This window comes from Eumetopias jubatus, unplaced genomic scaffold (genome assembly GCF_037043125.1).
Source record: "Eumetopias jubatus isolate StellerSeaLion01/CBP00866 unplaced genomic scaffold, mEumJub1_p1.0 scaffold_3, whole genome shotgun sequence".
Classification (NCBI taxonomy): domain Eukaryota; kingdom Metazoa; phylum Chordata; class Mammalia; order Carnivora; family Otariidae; genus Eumetopias; species Eumetopias jubatus.
In genome coordinates, this window is record NW_028274809.1 from 947,240 (window position 1) to 971,887 (window position 24,648).

At 60.8% G+C, this 24,648-nt stretch overlaps 1 protein-coding gene across 1 annotated transcript; it reads right to left on the bottom strand.

The window, feature by feature from the left end:
* Positions 1-23,505, bottom strand: D2HGDH (D-2-hydroxyglutarate dehydrogenase). Its single transcript, XM_088021445.1, has 10 exons — positions 23,449-23,505; positions 22,200-22,567; positions 16,752-16,809; positions 15,938-16,077; positions 15,092-15,285; positions 14,401-14,569; positions 12,328-12,471; positions 8,070-8,212; positions 5,030-5,195; positions 1-1,062 (listed from the first exon to the last, which is right to left on the bottom strand). The coding sequence occupies exons 2-10, from the start codon at positions 22,555-22,557 to the stop codon at positions 803-805; spliced, it is 1,632 nt and encodes a 543-aa protein (XP_087877571.1). The 5' UTR covers positions 22,558-22,567; positions 23,449-23,505; the 3' UTR covers positions 1-802.
* Positions 23,506-24,648: the final 1,143 nt, after the last annotated feature.

Below are 24,648 nucleotides of genomic sequence, written 5' to 3' on the forward strand. Positions count from 1 at the left end.
TCGTGATTAATTCCCATTTTACTGGAAGTTCATTACAGCCAGAAAGAAAACACGTGTCCAGACCTTCCCCACAGCCCCAGGAGCGGTCCCAGGCCTGGGCAACAGCGGGGAGCAGGTTAGGGTGCAGTGTGTGTGCCAAGCCTGCCCCGCTGTGCACTCACGCCCGGGCACATCCTGGCCTCACGGATGTTGGATGCTGAAGTGGAGTGCAGACACATCACTGCAAACCACCAGGGTGAGCCATTAGTGACTAACTCTGACAACTGGCTTGCCAATGGATGGGCCTTCTAGAAAATGGGGGAACCATGCCTTCCAGGGTGGAGACCCTCCCTGTCACTCTGGCCCAAAGCCGCCAGTGACCCAGGCCGTCGGTCGGAGTTCCGGGACGGGCCCCTCACTGTCCCACGGAGCTTATCGCCTCTGCCGGGGATGCATATACTGCGTGGGGGATCCAGTGATGGGACCACGCATGCCTCCTCCCACAGCTGCAGCCCACCGCAGAGCGGAATGTGGCCTGGTCTCCCTGCCCACCCGGCCCCCCCAAGACGTCAGCAGGAGGCCCTCTCCCAGCGGGCAGAGGGGTAGACGGTGCCCGCGCAGAGGCTGAGAGAGCAGAAGCCAGAAAGAATCCCGCCTGGGGGCTGACTGGGCCCCTCCAACCGGTGGCTGGACCACCCCACCTGCGGCTGCCCCACGGCACGGACCCCCGAGCTCACCCCAACCCTGCAGGCCCACCACCACAGGCAAAACCAGAGTCAGGCCAAGGCCCCTCCTGTGTCTCCTGCTGACCCTGCAGGCCCCGTCAGGCCTGGGCGGGCAGTGTCTTGTAGGGGTTCAGGATGCCCTGGGGGTCCAGGAGGGCCTTGAGCTGCTGCATCAGCCTCAGGGCCTCGGGCGGCTTGCTGTAGCTGAGGACGCCCCTCTTCCTGAAGCCCAGGCCGTGCTCGGCGCTGACGCTGCCCCGCTGCCTGGCTGTCCACTCGTACACGTAGGGTTCCAGGGCATCCAGCAGCAACGGGCTGAAGGCCTCTGACGTCACATTCAGGTGCAGGTTACCATCCCCTGCAGGGACAGGGGTCCCTGAGTTAGGCGGAGACCCCCTCCCCGACAGGCCCCAGGCCTGCCCTGCCCTCACGCCTCGTTCCACTGGTCCCCGGCATGCAGTGACCGAAGCGGCCCGTTGGTGACCACTCCAAGTCCTCCCCTCTACCTGCACGGCCCCTCTGAGGCCCCCGGCTCACAGTGACCGACCGCCCGCCCGCCCGCCCAGCCAGCGAGAGCCCTGGGCCCAGACCACACCCATGGCTATCACCAGACCCACACCTCCCAACAGTGCCCACAGCAGCCTCTGCCAACAGCTCCACATGCCCCGCCAATGCCCGCCGCAAAGCCCTGGCCCCATGCTCTCTGGCCTCGCTGAGACATCCAGACACGCCCTGCCTCTGGCTCTGTGGACGGCCTGGCTCACCGCCCATGTGCACCTCTCTCGGGGGCCCCAAAGCAATGACGAGACACAGGATGAAGCCAAGGCAAGGCGGGCAGGAGATCCAGGGCCGGGGCCATGATAGCTGGCTGCCGTCTGGCCAGCAGAGGAGGGAGGCAGGACTCCGTGGGCCCCGGCAGACCGGCCTGTAGTGAGGCCCTCTCCCGGGAGGTGAACATTCAGTGCAGGGGCAAGTGCAGATACGCAGACAGGAGGCCCCCACTCCCAGACTCAGAGGTCAGGAAGGTGCGAAGGGCCGAGCAGATGGGGGGTCGGGCCCAGGGAGAGTTGCTGCCCACCGTGAGGGGCAGAGAGCCTCGTTAGCCAACAGGAGGGGCTCCTAGAGGCTGGAGCAAACAGCAAACCCCAGGGCAACACAGTGGGCAGGCCTAGGGCCTCTGACCCGGTGACCTAGAGCTTCTCATGTGCCACCTCCCTCCGGGCCTGTCAGATGTAGGGAACACGAGAGGGAGCCCCCTCCCACCAGAGCGAACTGCTGCTACCTGAGGGCAGAGGCTCCAAACCCCCACGGAGGGCCCTGCACACCCATCAGCCAGCCTGCACAGGTTCCGGCTAGAATTCCCGCTACCTGGGTGGTCCCACGGACCCTGAGCTGGAATATGAAGATGGGAGAGGTTTCAGCAGGCAGGACCCCAGTCCCCACCCCCACTTGCACCCCCTGCACAAGCAAATCACCTCCGACCCAGGCCTCAAGTAGTCCCCACAGACAAAGCCCTGAGATACACGAGCCCACGCCAAAAACTCCACACACACAAGAAAAGCAGCCACGATGAGCAAGAGCCAGCAAACCTGACCCACAAAGTCTTCAGATCCTGCAATTTCCAGAAACAGAGCACAAATGCTTCATATATTTACACAAATAAGAAATAAAGAAGAGAAGACACTGATCAAATAAACAAATATCTCAACCAACTTCCTAGAAATGGAAAATATCGATCACTTAAAGGTCAAAGTCAACAAACAGTTTTTGACACGTGTTACTCAAGGCAGAGATAAATGACAAGAAGAGAAATCTGAACGCAAGGTGCAGTCAGAGCTGGGCAGCAGGGAAAGCGGATGGGGAGCCGCAGGGGTCGGGGGAGGGGGACAGGCAGAGCCATCTCTACTGCCACCGCCCCACGGCGCCCGGGCAGACACGCAAACACTCACTCACCCAGACAAACCAGCGACACGGAAGAGAAGAAAAACCAGATCCCTGCGGACAGCAACACGGCAAGTCAGCACCGTGGAGTGTTCGAGTCAAAGACCAGGCAAATGAAATCCATGAGGCTCCGTCACCTCCTGTCTCGCACGACAGGAAACGAGGCTGAGACTCAGACAGAGGCCGCGACACCAGAGAGGGATGCAGGCATGGCTGAGCCTCCACCAACACAGCCACGTAACACCGGCACTGCTACCCGGGGCGGAAAACAGAACTAAAATACGCCCCAGGAGGGGCGGCTGGGCTGCTCAGCTGGTGAAGCGTCTGCCTTTGGCTCAGGTCATGATCCAGGGTCCTGGGATGGAGCCCCACATCGGGCTCCCTGCTCAGCGGGAAGCCTGCTTCTCCCTCTGACACTCCCCCTGCTCATGCTCTGTCTCTCTCAAATAAATATTTTTTAAAAAAATAAAAATAAAGACAACAAACGACAAACTGCATGACAGAGAGACCATCCCCGTGTCGTCTATAAAAGACACGTCTAAGCCATAGAATGGAAAACGGTGGAAAGTAACGGGAAGAAAAACAACATGTCAGAAAAAGACTAAATTCAAGGAGCCCATGTGACTGGTCCGAGGCCAGAGCGAATCCAGCAGTCAGAAGAGTCTGTCGTGCTGAGAGCCCGTTTACCCCGGAATGAAATGACAGGTGCGAACTCCCATCCTCGAGGCTGATGGAGCCACAGAAGGACGCGGCCTGTCGCCGTCGTGCAGACTGTTGACCCCCGCTCCATGGCCGGCGTCCGCGGGACACACAGCACAGACCACGCACGCAGGCAGTTGATCCGGTGGGTCCCACACTGGCCTCCCAGACGGCACAGAGCACGTTTTCCACAAGGACTCATGAACCGCCAGGAAAGCCGACCGAGGAGAACACACCAGTGTGACCAAGACCAGGCTCTCTGGCAATGATGCAGTGAACAACAAATCAGTAGTTTTTTAAAAACAGCTAGAAAGGGGCGCCTGGGTGGCTCAGATGGTTGGGCGTCTGCCTTCGACTCAGGTCATGATCCCAGGGTCCTGAGATCGAGTCCCGCATCGGGCTCCCTGCTCCTTTGGAGCCTGCCTCTCCCTCTGCCTCTGCCTCTCTCTATCTCTCATGAATAAATAAATAAAATCTTAAAAAAAAAAAAAAAACAGCTAGAAAACTCCTGTAAGTTTGGGAATTCACATTTCTGCCTAACTGATGGGTCAAAGAAACGAGACTGGGAGTCAGAAAACACGTGGAACTGAGTGTGGTCTCAGCACAGACACCGCGACAGCGCCCACCGCGGAGGCTCTCCGCTCAGGCAGGCTGGCCGCACCCTCCACCCCGGCCGCTCCCCAGAGCCTGGGGCCGAGGTCAGAGCAGCAGATGGGACAGAAACCAAAGGGCGGGAGCCAGTAGCACTGGGGCCAGGAGCCCAGAAGCCCAGCAAGCAGCACAAAACGCTGGACACTGGCTCCCCCACGCGCCCTCTGGCTGAGTGCACAGGCATGAGGACACCTGGGCTCCTGGACCAGAGTGACCGGGTGCCCGTGCTGGCCGCCCAGTGCACAAACCCTCCAGCCTCGAATCTTCACCGCAGCTCCCGCCAGACGGCCAAGGAGGCGGTAACGCCAACCAGTCAGACCCCTCGGGGCCCAAGGGCGAGATCACGGTCACGCCGCTGTGGGGTGATGATGGCGTCCACACAGACCCGGGGAAGGGACACGCTATGGCCCAGGACGAGGCTGGGGAAAACCCTGCACAGAACACAGGCACGCGGACCAAACAACGCAGAGGGCTGTGGCCGAGCCAGGCGACCCCCGGACCACAGCCCCACCTGCACAAGGGGCTCGGTGGGAACGGCCTTGCTGGCCCCAGGGAAACCAGCCCAGTCGCCCCGCCAGACGCCAGAGAAGCTCCCCACTCACACAGTACCCGCTCCTGATGTGCCCAGTGGGTGCCCGGGCTCCGCCGGTGGCAGAGGCTGCACTCAGTGCCCCACGAGGAGGAAGGCTGGCCTGCGGCCTCCTCTCCCCACGCCCGGCCCTCGGACGATGCCAGTCCTCCACCACCCTGCACCCCCTGCTTCTCCCTCTCTCTCTGCCTGCCACTCCCCCTGCTCGTGCGCTCGCTCTCTCTCGCAAATAAAATCTTGAAAATAAAAAATAAAAATAAAACGCTTGCAGCTCGTGGGGGGGGGGGAGGGAGCTCGTCAGTGACACCGTAGGCCAGGCCGAGGGAGGGGCACCGCGGCGGCCAGTCAGAGGTCCTTTCCAAAATACCCACAGAAGCATGAAGACGATTAGGGCTCTCCCGACAACCAGGACCCCCCATCGCTGCCCGACTCCAGAACGGCTCACCCAAGTGGCCATAGCCCACCACGTGGTTGGCCCGCGAGCCAAGGCGGGCGCGCAGCTCGGGCACGAGGTCATAGAGCCTCTCAGCGGGCAGGGAGAGATCATATTTGTACACATAGCCATCCTGGCTCAGCGCCTCCGAGATCCTCTCCCTCAGGGCCCACAGCGCCTAGGACAGACAGAAAACAAAGTCAAAGGGAGCACTGTGAGGGTGTCTGTGCCGACGGCAGTTAGAACGCTGGTGGCCTGGCATGACCAGGAAGGTCACAATGGAACCTTCCAGGTGACTGAAATGTTCTGGGTTGTGACAAACATGGGGCTCTGATCCAAGAGTCTGTACTGGATAAGGCCCCAGAAAGCGGCCACGGCTCACCCCAGGACACACTGACGGCCCCTCTTCAAGAGGACGGAGGACACCCTGAGTGATGGTTGGGGCCACCACTCCGTGAAGGAACCTGAGCGATGGCAGTCGGGCAGAGAAGACACTGCAGAGGGCACAGGGCCATGGGGCCCTGGGCTGCCCAAGACACACGTAGGCTGTGGGCGGGCAGGGTGCTGACAGCTGGAGCAGAGGGTGGCGCAGGGGCGCTGAGGGGGCCTGGGGAGCGGGGGGCTCATCACATCACTGCCCTTCCAGACAAAGCCACCCGTGGCTTACTGGCTCGGCTGGCTGACCCGTCACGGTGGACACTTGAAGTCCGGGTCACAGAGCAGAGGAAACAGAGCCGAATGCGCCATCACTCCGCTGTGGGGCTGACCCTTGTCCTCTGCCCTCCACATGTCCCCCGAGTCAGGAACTGTCGCGGCAAAATTCCAGCGCGGGAAGCACTGGCTCCTCCTGCTTTTCCACACGAGCACAGAGCCAGGACCGCCCCCAAAAGAGCAGCAAGAAGAACCCCTTACTGCCACGGACACCTGCCAGCGTCTGGTTTCCCCGATTCTCATTGGCTTTCGGGGTCACTGCGAGGTCCCTCTGTGCCCTCTCCCCGACTCTCTGCACCCAACCTTCAGTGGCTCCCGCCCGCCACCTTCCTCACACACCCAGACCAGCAATGACCCTGCACAGCTTGCCACGCTGCTGGACCCAAGCTGGAGCACTGCAGGGCCGTCCTACCGCCCACGGGCTCCTCCCCGTCCATTCACATCCACCACATGCTACCACGGCCACAGACTTGCCCCTTGCCTGCCACCCACCCTCCCTGCTCATCCCACCATCTCTGGATGTTCTGGAACCAGGCAGGCACAAGCCCCTGGGGACACCTGTGCTCCTGCAAAGGTATCCTTGAGGCTTGTTCCTGCTTCCCTATCTTTGCTCAAAGGTCCCTCCAGGAATGTCCCCCGGCTACAACCATGCCACGTCCTGCCCACCAGGGCAACGCCATCTGCGAGGGAAGCCGGCCCACCTCCTCCGGTGTCCCGGGGCCGCTGGAGAACGCTGCTGTGGAGTCACCGGTCCAGACCGAGCAGGGACCAGCGTGGGTGCACGTGGCAGCCCCATGCCACTGCCCACCCCGGGCAGCGGGCTCTCGGGACTCGCTGTGGCTGACGAGCCTTGAGCAGCACCGCCTGCCAGCCCCCACCACAAGCCTGGAGCACCAGCTTCCCTTCTGGTGGAGATGGGACTGGGCACGGGCCAGCGCGCAGCGGGGAGCCTCTCCTTACTGCCCCCAAGGTTGCTCCTCACTCCCATTGCTGACACACAGCGCATTTAGGAAGAAACAGAGACAAATGTGGAGACACAGTTGCACGTCTTTGGCAGCAGAGAATAGCACCGAGCCTGTGCTAGGAGTGAATGACTTGCCCACGTTCCTCCAGCTGGCACGGCCTGCACAACACTGTGGTAGACACACAGGACACCCCGGAGGACACAGCCAGACGCCCTGCCCGGTCCTCCCTCCAGCGGTGAGATCACCCAGTGGGGGCAATGGAGCGGTGGGGGCGGGGCGGGGAGACAGGTCCTCACTCCCCAACAGGATGAGACTGCAGCACGAGGCCCTTCGTCTGCAGGTGGGGTCGGACGCACCTCAACAGTGTTGGAACTCCTGACTTAGTATTTACTAAACTCACAAAACAACCATGAAAAAGAAGGTTTAATAACAAGGCATACCAGGAAACCCAACAAGTCCATCGTAAGAGCCAGCCTGAGACCCGGCTCCCCACTCACACCCAGGGGCGCCCAGACTCACATACGGCCCTGGCCCAGACGCACGTCCTCCCTTGACCCTGCCCAAGCTGGCCACTCTCACACCACAGCCCCAGGGACCACGGTGCACAAATATGGGACAGTGCCTCCCAGTGCCCTGGGTCCCCCCCAGGATGGTGACGGAGGCTCCCAGCGCCCCAGGCCCCCCAGGATGGTGACAGAGGTTCCCAGCGCCCCAGGTCCCCCAGGATGGTGACGCAAGCTCCCGATGCCCCGGGCCCCCCAGGATGGTGACGGAGGCTCCCACTGGGTGGCTCAGTCAGTTAAGTGTCCAATTATTGGTTTCAGCTCAGGTCAGGGTCTCAGGGTTGTGAAATGGAATCCTGCATCACACTGCACGCTTGGCGGGGTCTGACGTTCTCTCTCCCTCTGCTCCTCCCTCCAACTCACGCTCACACACTGTCTCTCAAATAAATAAACCTTTTTTTTTTTAAGATTTTATTTATTTATTTGAGAGAGAGAGAGCACACATGACAGAGAGGAGGGTCAGAGGGAGAAGCAGACTTCCTGCTGAGTAGGGAGCCTGATGCGGGACTTGATCTCGGGACTCCAGGATCATGACCTGAGCCGAAGGCAGACACCCAACCAACTGAGCCGTCCAGGCGCCCTCAAATAAATGTTTTTTAAAAAGTAAATAAAAAATTAAATTAAATTAAATCAAATCAAATTAATAAAATAAAAATACCGCTGATAATGACGAGACCCAAAGTACATGTCCCAGCAGGACACCTGCTCACGTTCAGACACCACGTGCTCCGAGCTGGACACAGGGCCCTGCGCAGACGTCCTGGACCAGCGGAGTGCGAGGGACGCAAGGAGGCACCAGCAGCACCCACACACCTTGAGTTTCATCTGGTCCGTGGCCACAGTCCCGTCCGTCACCAGGCCGGAGCTCAGCACCTGCTCCAGGAAGTCACTCAGCTTCTCAGCATCGTGCTCCGCTCTGGAGCCTGAGGTCTCGATGAGGACATAGAATGGACTTTCTGGAAGGCACAGAATGGGTGAACAGAGGCTGTCGGACAGAGCTAGGAGGGGTCTGGGCCGGCCTGGCTGAGCATCTCTGACGGCCCTCGTGCGGCCCACAGAGCAGGAAGACTGGGTCCAGGCTTTATCTGCAATGGCTTAAAAACAGGTCCTTCATGGGGCACCTGGGGGGCTCAGTCGGTTACACGTCCGACTCCTGGCTTCAGCTCAGGTCGTGATCTCAGGGTCGGGGGATCGAGCCCCGCGTCGGGCTCCGCGCTCAGCAGGAAGTCTGCTTGTTTCTCTCCTTTCGCTCCTCCCCACGCTCTAGCGTGCGCTCGCTCCCTCTCTCAAATAAATATAAAAAAATAAAAATGGGTTGGGGCACCTGGGTGGCTCAGGCGTTAAGCGTCTGCCTGCGGCTCAGGTCACAGTCCCAGGGTCCTGGGATCGAGCCCCGCGTCGGGCTCCCTGCTCCGCGGGAAGCCTGCTTCTCCCTCTCTCGCTCCCCCTGCTGTGTTCCCGCTCTCGCTCTCTCTGTCAAATAAATAAAATCTTAAAAAAAAAAAAAAAGCAACTGCCCTGATCTTTAAAAAAATAAAAAAATAAAAATAAATAAAAATAAAAATAGGTTCTTCATGGGGCACCTGGCTGGCTCAGTGGGAGGAGTGTGTGACTTCTGACCTCAGGGTTGTGACTTCAACCCCCACACTGGGTGTAGAGATTACTAAAAAAATAAGCTTAAAAAATAATAAAATAAAAAAAAAAATAGGTCTTCCACTGGGAGAGAAACCACACTCCCCAGAAACATACGAACCACCCTGAGCAACGCCATGGGCACCTGCATAGGGCTGTGGGTGAGGAGCCCCCTCAGCAAACCACGGTGGTGGGGAGGCCACGGGCTAAGGAAGAGGCCCCCGTGCCCATGACGGCCTGTGATGCCCACAATGCATAGCGCAACATGTAAAAAAGGCATGATTTTAGCCAACATATCTCTCTTTTAAAATTTTTAAAAAAATGCTTTAAGAACTATAAAAAAATGTTAAGCCTCTTTTTCAAGGCTACTGTGAATTTATTTTTAACTTACTGAAATCAATCAATGAAAACTCACCAAATGCACAGTTCTTCCTTTTAGCACTACATTAAAAATACTACCCTACCAGAAAAATACTACAAGCCTGTTCTACTATAAAGAGAACAAGTGTTTTCCAGATACCAGCATTTTTCCATGCTGAAATGCAAATTCTGCTCTTTAATTTATCTTATGTCCTAGAAAACACTGAGAGGGTTTTAATTTCTATTGGCTCCTTTTCCAATTATAAAAGTAAAACATGCTTATAAAAGGGAATTTGGAAAACAAAGACAAGTAAAAATAAAAAAACAAATTTCCCAGTTTGCAAAATATAGCAACCGAGCATGTTTCAACAGCGCTCCTTCCTGTCTGCTTCCACAGTCAAAGAGATCTGCCCGGGACAGTAGGGTGGCCTCTACTGGGTGGCAGTCCCTCCATCCGCCCAGGGATGCTGTCCACGCAGGGACCCTCCATCCGCCCAGGGATGCTATCCACACAGGGACCCTCTATCCACCCAGGGACCCTCCATCCACCCAGGGATACTGTCCACGCAGGAACCCTCCATCCACCCAGGGACCCTCCATCCACCCAGGGATACTGTCCACGCAGGGACCCTCCGTCCACCCAGGGATGCTATCCACACAGGGACCCTCTATCCACCCAGGGACCCTCCATCCACCCAGGGATACTGTTCACGCAGGGACCCTCCATCCACCCAGGGATACTGTCCACGCAGGGACCCTCCATCCACCCAGGGATACTGTCCACGCAGGGACCCTCCGTCCACCCAGGGATGCTATCCACACAGGGACCCTCCATCCACCCAGGGATACTGTCCACGCAGGGACCCTCCGTCCACCCAGGGATGCTGTCCACACAGGGACCCTCCATCCACCCAGGGATGCTATCCACACAGGGACCCTCCATCCACCCAGGGATACTATCCACACAGGGACCCTCCGTCCACCCAGGGATACTATCCACGCAGGGACCCTCCATCCACCCAGGGATGCTATCCACACAGGGACCCTCCATCCACCCAGGGACCCTCCATCCACCCAGGGATACTGTCCACGCAGGGACCCTCCATCCACCCAGGGATACTGTCCACGCAGGGACCCTCCATCCACCCAGGGATGCTATCCACACAGGGACCCTCCATCCACCCAGGGATACTATCCACACAGGGACCCTCCGTCCACCCAGGGATACTATCCACACAGGGACCCTCCGTCCACCCAGGGATGCTATCCACACAGGGACCCTCTATCCACCCAGGGACCCTCCATCCACCCAGGGATACTGTCCACGCAGGGACCCTCCATCCACCCAGGGATACTGTCCACGCAGGGACCCTCCATCCACCCAGGGATGCTATCCACACAGGGACCCTCTATCCACCCAGGGACCCTCCATCCACCCAGGGATACTGTTCACGCAGGGACCCTCCGTCCACCCAGGGATGCTGTCCACCCAGGGACCCTCCGTCCACCCAGGGATGCTATCCACCCAGGGTCCCTCCGTCCACCCAGGGATGCTGTCCACGCAGGGACCCTCCATCCACCCAGGGATACTGTCCACGCAGGGACCCTCCATCCACCCAGGGATGCTGTCCACACAGGGACCCTACATCCGCCCAAGGACCCTCCATCCGCCCAGGGATGCTATCCACACAGGGACCCTCCATCCACCCAGGGATGCTGTCCACACAGGGACCCTACATCCGCCCAAGGACCCTCCATCCACCCAGGGATGTTATCCACGCAGGGACTCTCCGTCCACCCAGGGTCCCTCCATCCACCCAGGGATACTGTCCACGCAGGGTCCCTCCATCCACCCAGGGATACTGTCCACGCAGGGACCCTCCGTCTGCCCCAGGGATACTGTCCACGCAGGGGCCCTCCATCCACCCAGGGATACTGTCCATGCAGGGACCCTCCGTCTGCCCCAGGGATGCTGTCCACGCAGGGTCCCTCCATCTGCCCAGGGATGCTATCCATGCAGGGACTCTCCGTCCACCCAGGGATGCTGTCTACACAGGGACCCTCTATCCACCCAGGGTCCCTCCATCCACCCAGGGATGCTGTCCACGCAGGGACCCTCCGTCTGCCCCAGGGATGCTGTCCACGCAGGGGACCCTCTATCTGCCCAGGGACCCTCCACCCACCCATGGGCCCCTCAACTTTCCAGTGATTGTATCATATCTTATTACTTTACTACTGGATATTTAGATTGTTTTCTGGTTTCTTGTACTAAAAGCAGCACTTCAATAAAAATTTAGAGCATAAAGATCTTTCCGTATCTATGACTGCTAGAGACTAAGTTGTGTTCCCCCTGAAATTCCCACAGTGAAGCCCTCACCCACCCCCAATGTGACTGTAGGGCGGTAATTAAGGTTACATTAGGCCATAAGGGTGGGGCCCTGAACCCACAGGGCTGCTGCCCACTTTGGAGGAAGAGGCACCACTAATCTCCCCCTACACACAAAGGCCACGTGAGCACACAGCAAGGACGTGGCCAGCCGCACCGGAACCCGGCCGAGCTGGCCCTGCAATCTCACACTCCCAGCCTCCAGGGCCGTGAGAAACAAGCGTCTGGTGCGCACGCCCCGAGCCTGTGGTGTCTGCCGGGACCGCCTGCGCTAAAACCACCACCGTTTCTGTAGGAAGATCACAGAAGTGGAAATACCAAGACCCACAGCGGAATGCTCTGTCCTCCAGGCGCATGACACCAAACTGCTTTGTGAAACACTGAGTCGGTGTTCTATTGGTAATGCGCAAATGACGTGCTGCAAGCCTCCACGGAGGGGTGGCGCCTCTCGGCCGAAGAGAAGCATTTCTGACCAGCGCACTGTGGCTTCCCAGAGACCCTGGAGCTCTGGGGGCACATTTACGATGCGGCCAAGAGAATCACAGGCTCGTCGGTTATGGCGACGCTGGAGCCGCGCAGGTTGCTCCCTGCCACCCCCCGGCTCTGCGGACAGGACTGCCAACCTGGGAGCGGGCCCCACGAGCTGGGCGTGAGGGCAGCGGCGGGTGCCGCCTGCCCACAAGGGGTCAGTACCTTGCACCGGGCTGGTGAGGCACAGGTGGTGTGTGACCAGCCGCATGCACTCGGCGTCCATGAACTCGTACGCGGACAGGATCTCACCCAGCAGCCCCCTGCAGCTGCTGAAGGTCTGCAAAACCTCAGCAAAGCCTGGACAACCTGCAAAGACAACAGGACCTCAGGCACTGGCACCAGAGCCCCGGCCAGACCACCCAGGGGCCCCTGGAGGGCAGCTGTGCCAAGCGGCCCCGGCGGGTGGGGATCCTGGTGAGCAGGGCAGCCCCGCCAAGCAGCAGAGCACTCCACAGGGACACCTGCTGGTCAGTGGCACGCACATCACGGGTAGCGGCGATCGAGGAGGAAATGTTCGTCTGAGAACCCAGGGCACTCAGGAATGGGGGGGGACCAAAGGGGCCGTGGCGCAGACACAGGGCCAGAGACGGGGCCATGCCGGCCAACGGCTTCACCACGTTTCTCTCAGCACAGTGAGCACTGGGTTTCCAGCAGCCCTGGGTGAGTCACTCAACTTACGGAACAAGGAGAGTCTCTGAGGCGTCCCAGGCCCAGGCAGCCAGCTGTGCAGCGGCTGGGGGCAGATGGGAAGGGCCCAGGAGACTGACCCTGCCCTGGGGAGCGGGTGGGATGTGCAGGGTCTTCCGGGCCGAGATGAGACGCACTGACCAGCCCTGTGGGTGTCAGGGGAGTGTGTCTGCAGAGCGCAAGGCCAGGCGCAGATGCCTACTCTGCACACCCAGGAACACGTGGAGGTTCCACGGCTGGAACGTGGGGCTGGACGTGGCAGGCTCGGCTGCCTGGGGACCACAGCTGACAGGAACACTGGCAAACGGAAAACAGACGGGAAACTACCCACAACGTGACGCGAGTGTAAAAGGGTGGAGTCCGTGGGAGAGAGATTAAGAGCACAGACTGCAAAGCGGTGCCGTGGGTCCAATCACAGTCCTCAAGGGGGAGGAAGACGGCGCAGACTTGAACCGATGAGACACCAAGACACAGGCTTAGGAGGCTCAAAAGATCCGGGGTAAAAATGTGCACTCACAGACGATATACCCCAAACCACAGACGACCAAAGATAAGGAGATAATCTTTAAAGTGACCAAAGAACAAAGCACCAGAACCATGGGGAGCGGCAGCCGCGGAGGGTGGCGGGCCTCCCCACAAGCCTCCGCGCAAGGGCAGGATGTGGGATGATCTTCAGCTGCCGGGCTTGTGTGACGGTGTCTCCAGAGCAAGGGGGGTGAAGGCATTTCGGACGGGCCAGCTGTGAGACCGAGACCATGCTTACAGGGAGCACAGTCCCAATGCAGGAAGGCACGCCGAGCGGAGGAAACGGCACGTTTGTAAGAAAACGGTAATTACAGCTGGAGAGATTAGAGACCGTAAGATCCTGCATCCTGCTGTGGGCACAGACACCGCTGACAGCGCTGAACACAGGACTGGGGAGTTGAGTCGCCCGCAGTGACCTCGAGAAGACTGGATGTCTCCACAGCTTCTGAACTAGCAGAAGAGGGTTAGGCTCCGAGCGGAGACGAGGCAGGACGTGGACTCAGAGGGGACAAGCCACGTTCACAGTCTGGAAGCAGAGGACCCGACGGGCAGCTGGGGAGCCCTGTGGGGTCAAGAGGGCGCCCCACGATGGAATGTCACAGAATGCACGGTGTGCACTGACAGGGACGGCAAGGGACGGCAGGGGAAGGCAGGGGACAGTAGGGGACATCAGGGGACATCAGGGGACACCAGGGGACACCAGGGGACATCAGGGGACAGTAGGGGACATCAGGGCACAGGGCGGGCAGTGTTCCTATGGCTGTGACTGATTCGGGAACAAACACCAGAAATGACACCATCTCCCTCAGAGTCAACGAACCAGACAGGGTGGCAGGACTGAGCAAAGCCCCAGTTCTGCTCCAGAACAAAGTGATTCTGCCCCGAGACGGGAGAGGCTCCCCTGCAGACCTCACTCGGGGAGCACCATTCCTCCGGAAACAGAGAGAAGCCAGGAGAGACGGGAACGGCCTCCCTCACACCGACAGACAGGGCGCCGAGTGGTGCCCCCGACAGCCTGCCTACCGAGGAAAGCCACATTCACCGCCGTGGGCTTGGGCGGACACTGGATGGACACAGCCGTGATGACCCCCAGTGTACCCTCCGACCCGATGAAGAGCTGCTTCAGGTCATAGCCCGTGTTGTCCTTCCGCAGGGAGGTCAGGCAATTCAGGATGGTGCCGTCGGCCAGTACCTAGCCAAGGAGGAGAGAAGCAAGGCCCTACACATGAGCCCTCGTGGACACCCCTCTCCTCCCGCTCCCACGCCAGGGGGGCCCTCAGGAAGCAGAGCCAGGCATGAGCCCCCACCTGCCCCAGTCGGAGGCCCCAGGGTGACCCCAGGCCTGAGGCGCCCAATCGGGCTGAAAGAAGGACTTTCATGCTCCCACCCCCAGGGAGCTCAGGGCCCAAAGCAGGGTGGTGAGGAGGCAGGGTGGAGCAGGGCCGTGGCAGAGATGCACGCTGCACCGGCCGCGCCCCGTAGACCCCTCATCCACAAGGCTTCCCGACCTCACCCCGCACCGCCCCAACCGCCCCTGAGACCCAGAGAGAGTGCCCGAGGGGGCACAGACCCCACAGAGCCAAGCCGGGTCGGGGCCCCTGCGGAGACCTCACACACTGAGCACACTCAGCACTGGGGAGAGGCTGGGGAGCTGGGCCACTCAGACACAGGCACCGGGGACACCGAGGAAAGCGGGAAAGCGCCCCCAGCTCACCACTTCCAGGCCCAGGACAGTCCCATGCAGTGAGCCGTAGCGCAGAAACCGCAAGCCACCAGCGTTGGTTGCCACGTTCCCCCCGATGTGGCAGCTGCCCTTGGCCCCCAGGTCCAGGGGCATGACGAAGCCCCTCTCCTCCACATAGCGGCTCAGCTCCTCCAGGACACAGCCCGCCTGGCACACCAGGGTCCCTGCCGAGCCAAAGCGCTGCCGCGGGTGCTCTCGGCCCAGGAGGAGCCAGGAGACTCATCGCGGGGCCCCTGCGGGGGTCAACCACCGGGGTGGGGGTCCCCCTCCAAACCCGGACCGAGGAAAGGGAGCGTGTCCCCAGACCCGTCCCCCAGAAGTCACCCTTATCGTTTACCACGAAAAAGAAAAATTGCTAGGGCAAAAGTAAAGGAAAAAAATCCTCAGGCACACGCTCTTGCGGAAGAGAGCAGAAGAGCATCACTATAAGGCAGTGGCCCCTCGCCCGGGGGTGATCCCACCACCGGGGACGTGTGACTTTGGGGTGCGGCTGGCATGGAGCTCCCGTGCCCAGGTGCCCCCAGCACAGAGGATGCCCCACCCCGAATGCCCTGCTGGACAGACTGCTGGGGCCACTGAGCAGGAAGCGCCTGATACTTCCCTGTACCCCACCCTTTGCACCCCATTTCCAAGGGCCGTCCTGGTCAGAAAACGTCAGAGTCGGAAGGGCTGTGGCAAAAGCCCACCACCTTTCACCTCAGCCCCAGCGCACGAGCCACCTGAGGGACCGACCAGAGAGCACCCCCAGGGCAGACAGAGCCAGGCCTCTCCTCCCCGGCCCGGGCCCCCCCCCAACCTGGCCGCATGCAGGCTTACCGGACACGCTGTGGAAGCTGATGACCTGGTTCATCTGGGCGGTGGACAAGATGATCTCATCGAAGACAGGCACGCTGCCCCCCACCATGCCCGTGTTTCCCCCCTGCGGGTTCACAGCCAGGTTCCTCTCGTGACAGTACCTGGGACAAGCACAGGACGGGCATCGGGGTCCCGTCCCTCCACCCACACCACCGTCCCTGCGGGACGCCACCGAACCCGGAGTCCCCCTTCCTCCTGCCCGGGGCCTCCATGGGGGCCTCCTCGGTCCCCATGCTCAGCCGGTGAGTCTGAGGAGACCGGGGTCTACCATGAGGCTGCATGGTCCCGGAAGGGGTGGCATCCGTGGCGCGAAGGTCCTGAGAGCCCACACCTCTCCCTGCACAAGGCCCAGCCAGCAGCGCCCCCTGCTGTCCACCAAAAGCAATGCAGCCCCCCACGTGTCCGTTAGACCTCCGCCAGAAACTGGCCTGGAAGAGCAAAGAGCACCTGGACCTGGGCACGGAAATGGCCAGAAGGGGAAGGAAGAGAAGTGCTCCCATCACAGACACGATGTGACAGCAGTCAACCACTCCGGGCAGAGAAGGAGCAGCTGGAGGGAGCAAAACCCCTCAGGGGCACCTCTGGAGGGAAGAGAGGGCTTGCTTTCGCGGGGTTTTCTTTATGGTTTTCTGTTTTCCAATTCCAATGTGAGTTTACTGGCATAGAACAACGAAAGAATGCTGTTTGCAAGAAAAGGCCTGTCTCCCTCCCTGATGCTTGCCCTCCCCAGGCGCCCGCCGTGGCCCCGTGGGCCCCCGCGGTGCCAGCTCCTCACCTGAGGATGTGAGCCACCTCCTGGGAGGTCCGGGGCCTCAGCAGCACCTTGCTACCACCTGCAACACCAAGGAGCACGTTACACACGGAGGGCAGCACTCAGTCTACCCTCCGGAAAGAGAAGATCCTCCTTCCACTGCAGGCCACCCGCACAACCGCGGTCAGCAACAAGCCCGCGAACCTCAAGGACCAGGGCGAGGTGTCAAAAACGGGCCCCGCCTCCCTACGCGGGGAGGCCACGGCTGGGATGTCCAGGCCCGCGTCCACGGCCAGGGGCACCTGCCTGGCCGCTTGCTGGGAGTGACTGTGTTTCCCCCATAACTGCACATCTCTTGTGGGGAGACACCTGACATCGAGCCAGTGACCTGTCTGAACCCATCCCTCCACCTGTGTATAGTACTGGACTTTCTGCCGTGGGGAGGGGCTTCCCATTCCCCTCCTGTGTTTCATCAAAGTGGTGTGCGCTCACGGCTCGTTTCACGCGCCAGGTGCCGGCTCTCAGCTGTTTTGATGTACGGGATGCCCAGAGGTGGCCAGCAGGAGTCCCTGGATACCAGCCTGTCGGTGTTCCTGACCACCGCCTCCCAGAGACAGGCAGGGAGGTCTCTTCCGTGCCCAGGTCCAGGTCTCTCTGCCCCTCTGACTTTGTTCCAAATGCAGAAGCAGCTGAGGAGGCTTCAGGAAGGCGGGAGGCACAGGAACCACCCCCCTACCCCGCATCAGTGACTTCTCATGAGGCTTTGAGATCTGGCTGTAGTTCTTAACTTACATTTTTTTTATTATAAATTATAAATATAATATGTAATATATTTATAATATATAAATACAAGTATTTATAATCCTTGCTTTAAATATAATTTAATCATATATTTACATAACTTAATTTTTAATAAGGGCTGTTTCACAACTGGCTTGATGCAAAATTCTAACAATTTTTCAGTAACTGGCTCTCCCAGCACACCGAGCCTCCAGGAGGCCTTAGGGTTCTACTGTCCACCTCAGGACACGGGCCAAAGGGCGGCAGCCGTGGACGTGTGGCTGGATGATGACTGTGTTTCCTCTGGAATGTGTGGGAGGAAGCAGGGAAGGAATCTTCGGGCAGACTGCCCCCAAGGTTCAAAACTTTCAGCTATGCCCTAGTCCCCTCTCTTAGGTGCACAGAGCCTCAGAGGTTAGGGACGGACTCAAAGGACAGAGGGGAAAACAGAAGCGGGAAAGGCTTCAATGCAGAAGGAGCAGAGTCACAGCTCTGGAGGGCGCCGGTCAGGGACGAGCTGGGGCGAAAGCGTGGGTCTCTGTGGCCCTCAGCTCGCGTCCTTCCGCTCGACAAAGGCAGGCTCAGCAGACTGGTGGGGGACAGACGCCTTTCACTGGTCTCAGCGGCACCGTCTGCATGCTGCCCATCACCTGCTTCTCGGCCCTCTTGGCTTCCCAGCAGCCGTCCGAGGCCTTCGCTCACTCGGGGTGCCACTGGGCTTGGGGCACGAGAGGACCCTCCTGCGGCATGGCCTGTCACCTGTCACAGCACGCACACCCCCAGGGCTCCCAGCTGGCGGTCTCCCCGCCTTCCTCCCAGTGACCAGAGCACCCAGCTACACCAGGGCTGGCAAACCCCGTGTGCCCGCCACGCCCAGCCCGGGCCACGTCTTAAGTGGAGCCGCGTGGAAACAGTTTGATGCCCATTTGTTTGGTGTGGCTGCTTTCGGACGACAGACTGCGGCAGAGACCAAGTGGCTGGCAAGCCTCAGATCTTCCCCATCTGAACCTCTGCAGGACGCTGCTGACCCTGACACGTGAGACTTTCACCTCAAACTCAGGTCCTGCCTCTCCCCTCCCAGCTCCCTGGGAACCTGGGCCGAGGCTCTCGCGCCCCAGGCTCCGGGAATGACTCCCCAGCGTGCTCCCTCCCGCCCCTGGGCAGCAGTCCCTGGGCCCTCCCTGCCCTGCCTCCCGGGGTACAGAAAGCAGTCTCTCACACGTCTGCCCCCTCCCACAGACCGCAGCCCCCACGGCCTCCCCCAGCCTCACGTCAGCAGCGCCCACCTGCTTCCGCACAGGCCCCCACTGCCTTTCCCCCCCGAGACTGCGGCCCCTCCCTGGGCCCAGGTCCCTCTACGCCCGCCTCCTGGGCGACTTCACGGCGCCCCCCCGTTTCTCACCAAGCTACCTGCTCTTCCCTCTCTACCAGATCATTCCACCATTAACCTGCTGCGATGGCAGGCTCATCGGAAACCAGCCCCGAAAAGGAAAAAAAATCTCCTCTCGACCCCGTCCCAACAGCCTCAGCTCTCTGTCCCCCATGACAGCACAGTGCATCCACCAGACAGGCATCCTGTCTGCCTCCCAAACTCCCATGAACAGCTCCAGCGGCACATGTGTCCCTTCCGCACTTCGGACAGCCTCCCACGGTCCCCAGCGCAGCAGCTGCTCCCAACCTGCCGACCCCTGCCGACCCCTGGCTCCGCCTTTCTTCACACACGCACCAGGTTCCCCGGAGCCCTGGCCACACCTGCTCAGTCCCCTTGGCTGGTGCCCGCTCACCCCCACACACCACAGCGGTCACCAGCCTCCTCGGACCCTGCCCTGCGCTAGCTGGCTTCACAGCGCAACGGGCCCCCTCACATGTCCATCTGGACTTGTCCAGACCCAGATTTCTGGCTTCCCCACAGAGCGGCACCTCCTGCCATTTTACTCAGCGACTGGAAGGCCAGTTCTGCAACTGCTCAGGCCAAGGGTCCCTGCATCCTGACTCCTCTGACACCCTATTTGCCCATGAGCACGTCTTGGACTCTTCCTTCCGCACACACAGAACCCCATACCATTTCAGCTGACCACCCTCGAAGACTCATGCTCTGCTCACAGCTTCCACGACTGCGGAGTGAAAGCCTCTCCCCGACACGGCAGCCACCTCAGGCCATGGCCCCTCTCTCCTCCTGGCCTCCTAGCAGCCCCGCATCAGCTACCAGGACTCACACAGCCCTTGAGGTCTCGACGACCCGGCCCCCTCGCTCTCTGACCTCCCCCTCGTCCACCCACTCCAGCTGTACCTGGGCCTATGGCTCCGCAAACACGTCCCACCTGCCCCAGAACACCCCTCCAGGTAGCTTCTCCAGACTCCAAGGAAACAGCCTGTGACGGGGGCCTCTCCTGGGCACTCATGCCCACCTGGCGTGCAGCTCACGGCACCACCCCTCACGTGAGCCTCCTGTCCATCTTCATGTTTGCGACCCCAGCCCTGCACCAGGTGCAGACACACGATGAGGCGCTCACCGAAGTTTATGGGGTCCACCCATGAGCAAGGGATCTAATTTTTGGACAGGATACTTACTGTTTCCATTTCAAATAAAATCCATTTTTAAGAAAATTGTAAAATCCTAATCAGCTTTTATTAGCTGTGTTTTCTGTAGAACTCTGAGATTAAAATGTTAAATGATCTAAGTTTAGACATGCTTTCTTCCCAAAAGAAAGCCACATAAAAGGGTTATTTAGACAAAAATTGAACAAACTACTTCAGCAGACACCCACTGGGCAGGTGCTGTGCATCAAGTCCTGCGGATTCAGACAGGAATAAGCCCCAGTGCCGCCCTCTTGAGCTCAGGTGTCAGCGGCCGGGGGTGGGGGTGGGGGTGGAGGGTCATCCACACAGGCACACAGACCTCCAGGAAGAGCCCCCAGCACACAGCCAACCCCTGTCCAGGGAGGGAGGACAGACAGTCCACATCCCAGTCACAGCACGCCCTTGCTTTGGAAGCCCCCGGAGGAAGACGCCCTAAGCCTTGAGCACCCAGCACACTGTGTTCTTACCTCTGAGGTGGGTGCCCCATCCCCAGTGTGTGGGGCTTGGCGCTCAGGCAGCAGTGCCGAGCCAGGGCCGGGGCCCGGCTTCGTTGAGCCCGGGGTGGACAGCACCCTCTCCTGCCTCCAGGAGCACCGCACATGGGCCTGCAGGCCCTGTGTGGTGGTGGGCTGGCAGCCTGGCAACATTCCCCACCCCACCCCACCCCGTGGGGCCCTGACTTCGCAGGCAGGGTGGGGCTAGAAGCCCTTCCAGTCTGGGCACTTGGGCCATAAAGAACAGCCCGAGGAGGGCGCCTGGGCGGCTCCATCGGTTAACATCTGCCTGGGATGGACAGGAAGCCTGCTTCTCCCTCTCCTCCCTGCTCGTGCTCTCTCCCACTATCTCTGTCTCTATCTCGCTCTCAAATAAATACAATCTTTAAAAAGAAGAAGAACAGGCCGAGGACTTCCAAGGTCTCCGGCCGGTCTTTCCCTGTGAGTACAGCGCGTCTCCGTTATCTGAGCCACACCCTAACTCCACATGCTCAAGACTCCGCACCATTTCCAGACGCACTGAACTTCAGGCCGCAAGCTGGTTTGGACCCTCTCTCGGAGTTTTCCCTTGCAGTGGCTGAGTCGCTGCCACACAACACCCCCCTTGACTGCTCTTTCAAGTCCCACGTGCGCCGGATCCAGGCTGCCTGCGGACCTGGCTGCCCAGCGTGCCCCGGCATTCCGTGTCCAACACGGAACCTTGTTGTAAACCGGCTGTCTTCTAGCTCTCTGTAATGTTCTAGCAAGAACTTCAAATCGGTTTTTGTAATTGTCTGAATAGGCAGCTTACGTTATCTCCGAAAATGTTCCAGGAGAGAACACAGAGTGTCAGAAGCTCTTTCTCACGGGAGAGGGTGTGCTGGGTCTGGAAGGCTGAGAATCCCAGAGCTGATGATGCACAGGCGTGTGCTGGGAGGAGGGAGGCATGGGCAGCCAAACCAGCACCCCCACATCTTGCCTGAAGGAGCTGCCATGGGCAGACTGGGCCTCCCAAAGTAGGTCCACATCCTATCCCTCAGACCCTGTGCACATGCCCTTATTTGGATAAAGGGTCTTTGCGTACGCAATCAAGCTAAGGATCCCGAGATGAGAAGGTCCTGGACTTAGGGTGAGGCCAGGTGTCCTTAAAGAGAAGCAGGGGGGAGATCTGAGACACAGACACACAGGGAGAGGCCACGAGGAGACAGAGCCAGACACGGGAGTGAAGTGGTCACAGGCCCAGGGGCGCCTGGAGCCCCCACAAGCTGGAAGAGGCAGGAAGGAGCCTCCCTGAGCCTCTGGAGGGAGCACAGCTCGGCCTATGCCTTCATGTCAGACCTCTGGCCTCCGGGCCTGGGGGAGGGTAAGCTTCTGCTGCACAGGGTGTGGTTCTCCGTCACAGCGGCACCAGGCATCAATGTGCATCCCTCAGAGCAGCCAGGGGGCTCTTTTGTCTTTTGATTTGCAGAAGTCACGCACCCACCAATAAACCTCTATGAATGTTCTCAGAAGACTTTAAAACCACAATACAGCTTTTTGTCAGCACAAGAAACGGTATGTGCCAGTTACCCCAAGCTCCTCCACCCAAAGCTCATCACACGCCCATCCCCCTGAAGCATGAGGACAGACCCTCACTCACCTCGGACCGTCCTCAGCCAGTCCACGTTGGAAGCCTCCAGCACCTCCGGGTCAGTGACGACCCTGCCAGGGATGATGCGTTCAAAGGCTTCCAGGTCTTCCTCAGACACCACAGAGAATGGCAGCCGCGTCACAGGGTAGCGCTCCTGGGTCAGCACCACCTCGGGGGCACAGGGGGATGTGGAGGAGCTGCTTCTGCAGACCAGGCGGCTGGTGCCCATGGCCCCCCAAGGGCTGAGCAGGCTGGGGATCCTGGATGCCGCTGCCCATGTCCTGGGCTGCACAGAGGCTCCCCGAGCGCACGCCACCTGCCACCGGAAGAGCCGCACCAGCTGCCTGGGCACCAGATGGGGCACCATCGCTCCTGCCCTAAAAAGCAAGTGACAGGACCTGCAACTCTGGAATACTACAGAGGAGGCCCAGCTCGGCCCAAGTCCAGGTCGGGTCCAGGAACAGAGGTGTCTTCCAGGGTGAGGCAGTGAGGTTTCGGCCTCCAGGAGAGGCGTGCTGGGGCACATGGGGGACAGAGGCCCTGGGCGAGCTGCCCTTGAGCCTGACCCAGGCATGGGTTCCCCTCCTGGGAATTCACTGGGCTGCCCACGCGGGCTGGGGGCGGGCTCGAGTCCGATTCTAACATTGGCAATAACAGCTCCCTCTTAACCCCTCCTGCTTCAGGACAAAACCAGGGTCTAAGGCACTGAAAAGGATGGATGCCACTAAATTATGCAATTTAAAATGGTTCACATGGTAAATTTTATGTCTTATGCACACATTGTCACGAGTTGAAAAAGTGCAGAAATTAAAAACAAGGGTGGGGAAGGGAAGCCTCCCCGGCCGCCGGCCGCGCTGCGGGCGGGTCCCGCACCTGCACCAGCGGGCCCGCACAGCCGCCCGGGCGAGGGCCAGGGGCCAGGGCGGCGTCCCGCCGCGGGCTACTCCGGCACCCGGCGCTCGGGCCGCCCGAGCCGGAACTTGGGACAGTGCTGCCCTCGGGGCTCGCGCCCGCCCTGTGCCCCCGGGAAGGCGAGCGCGGCTCCCCGCCGGGGGAGGCGGTCGTCGGGGCCGAGGGCCGCGGCCCGGGGCCACCCACGCCAGGGAGGGGACGCAGCCCCGCGGGCTCCCACTCGAGCGCGGCCTTGGGTCGCGACGCCCCCGCCGCCCGGCCCCCGCGGCCCCGCGGCCCCCCCGGCCCCCCCGGCCCCCCCGGCCCCCCGGCCCCGCGCCCCCGGCGGCCGCGCGCGCGCACTCACGTCCGCGCCCCCGCCGCCGCCGCCGCCGCCGCCGCCAGCGCCGCACGCCCGACCCGGGCCCGACCGCGCCTGCGCACTGGCGCCCTCCGACCCGCCCCCGCTAGGCCCCGCCCCCCACAGGACAGGCGACGTCCAGGCCCCGCCCCTGGCCCTGCGGGCCGCCGCTGCGCCCCGCGCGTCCTCTGGCCCGCCTCGCACCGCGGGGCCGCCGGCCTTGACCCGTGTGCCCAGGAGGGCTCCCCGCACGCTCTCCCGCCCTTCCCGAGGGCCGGCTCTACCGCAGCCCCACCCTGACCGCCCCCTTCCTCGTCCTGCTGCGGGGCTCCCTGCCGGGACCTCGGCCCCCCCAGGGGTCTCTGGCTACCCCCGGAGGACTGTCCCCCCTCCCCGCAGACCTCTGCCCCCAGCAGGGAACTCTGGCTTCCCAAGCACTCGGCACCTTGCCCCGACCCCTCCTCCAGCTGAAGGGCAGGGATTCCAGCATTCGGGTGGGCATCCCCGGCAGAGCCCACAAAGCTCAGACGGCAGCCGGTGCGCACGGCCTGGACCTTTTCCTGAACAAAGGCCCAGAGCTGGGACTCCAGTGAGGAGAGGTCAGAGGGGCCGCACCAGGCCTGCGTGACGCGGACACCAGGACCCAGACCTGGCGGGAACGCTGCTCTCTCAGCCCCTCCAGGGCCAGGCGCCCTGGGCTCCGGCCCGCCCTTGACCTCTGGCCCGCGGGGCCTGTTAGGCAGGGCACCAGAGGAAGACAAAGGCGGGGGAGGGGTGTCCCTGTGGCATCACCCCCAGCACTGCCACAGCTCCGGTGTGTGTCGCCACATTCCCGCCGGGCAGCACGCTCCCCTCAGATGTGAGTCCCAGCTCCACAGGGCACCCCCTTCCCTGCTCCCCACCTTACCCGCAGTGGTGCAGCCAGCCCCCCAGCTCCAAATCCTAATCAGCGCCCCTGCTACAAGCACACGGGTCTGTGGACACACTCAGACACATGTTACCGGTCACTTGATCACAGCAGGCCCTCCTGGACTAGTCGACCAGGGGCATCGTGGACCTCTGCGACTCAGCAACCTGTCAGAGCCAGTGGAGATTACCACACCCACCCCAGAACACCACACTGGTGTTCCCTTTTCCTAGGCAGTCACCCCCACAAATGGCTGCAGGCACCCTTGGAGGGCCCAGAGGGAAACTCCAGGCCCTTCC

Excerpts from the sequence above, each read along its gene's own strand:
- D2HGDH (XM_088021445.1), bottom strand. The coding sequence starts at position 22,557 with ATGGTGCCCCATCTGGTGCCCAGGCAGCTGGTGCGGCTCTTCCGGTGG. Across the intron at positions 12,472-14,400 it reads GGTGAATGTGGCTTTCCTCG|GTTGTCCAGGCTTTGCTGAG; the intron begins GTAGGCAGGCTG and ends TTGTCTTTGCAG. Across the intron at positions 5,196-8,069 it reads CGGACCAGATGAAACTCAAG|GCGCTGTGGGCCCTGAGGGA; the intron begins GTGTGTGGGTGC and ends TGTCTGTCCTAG.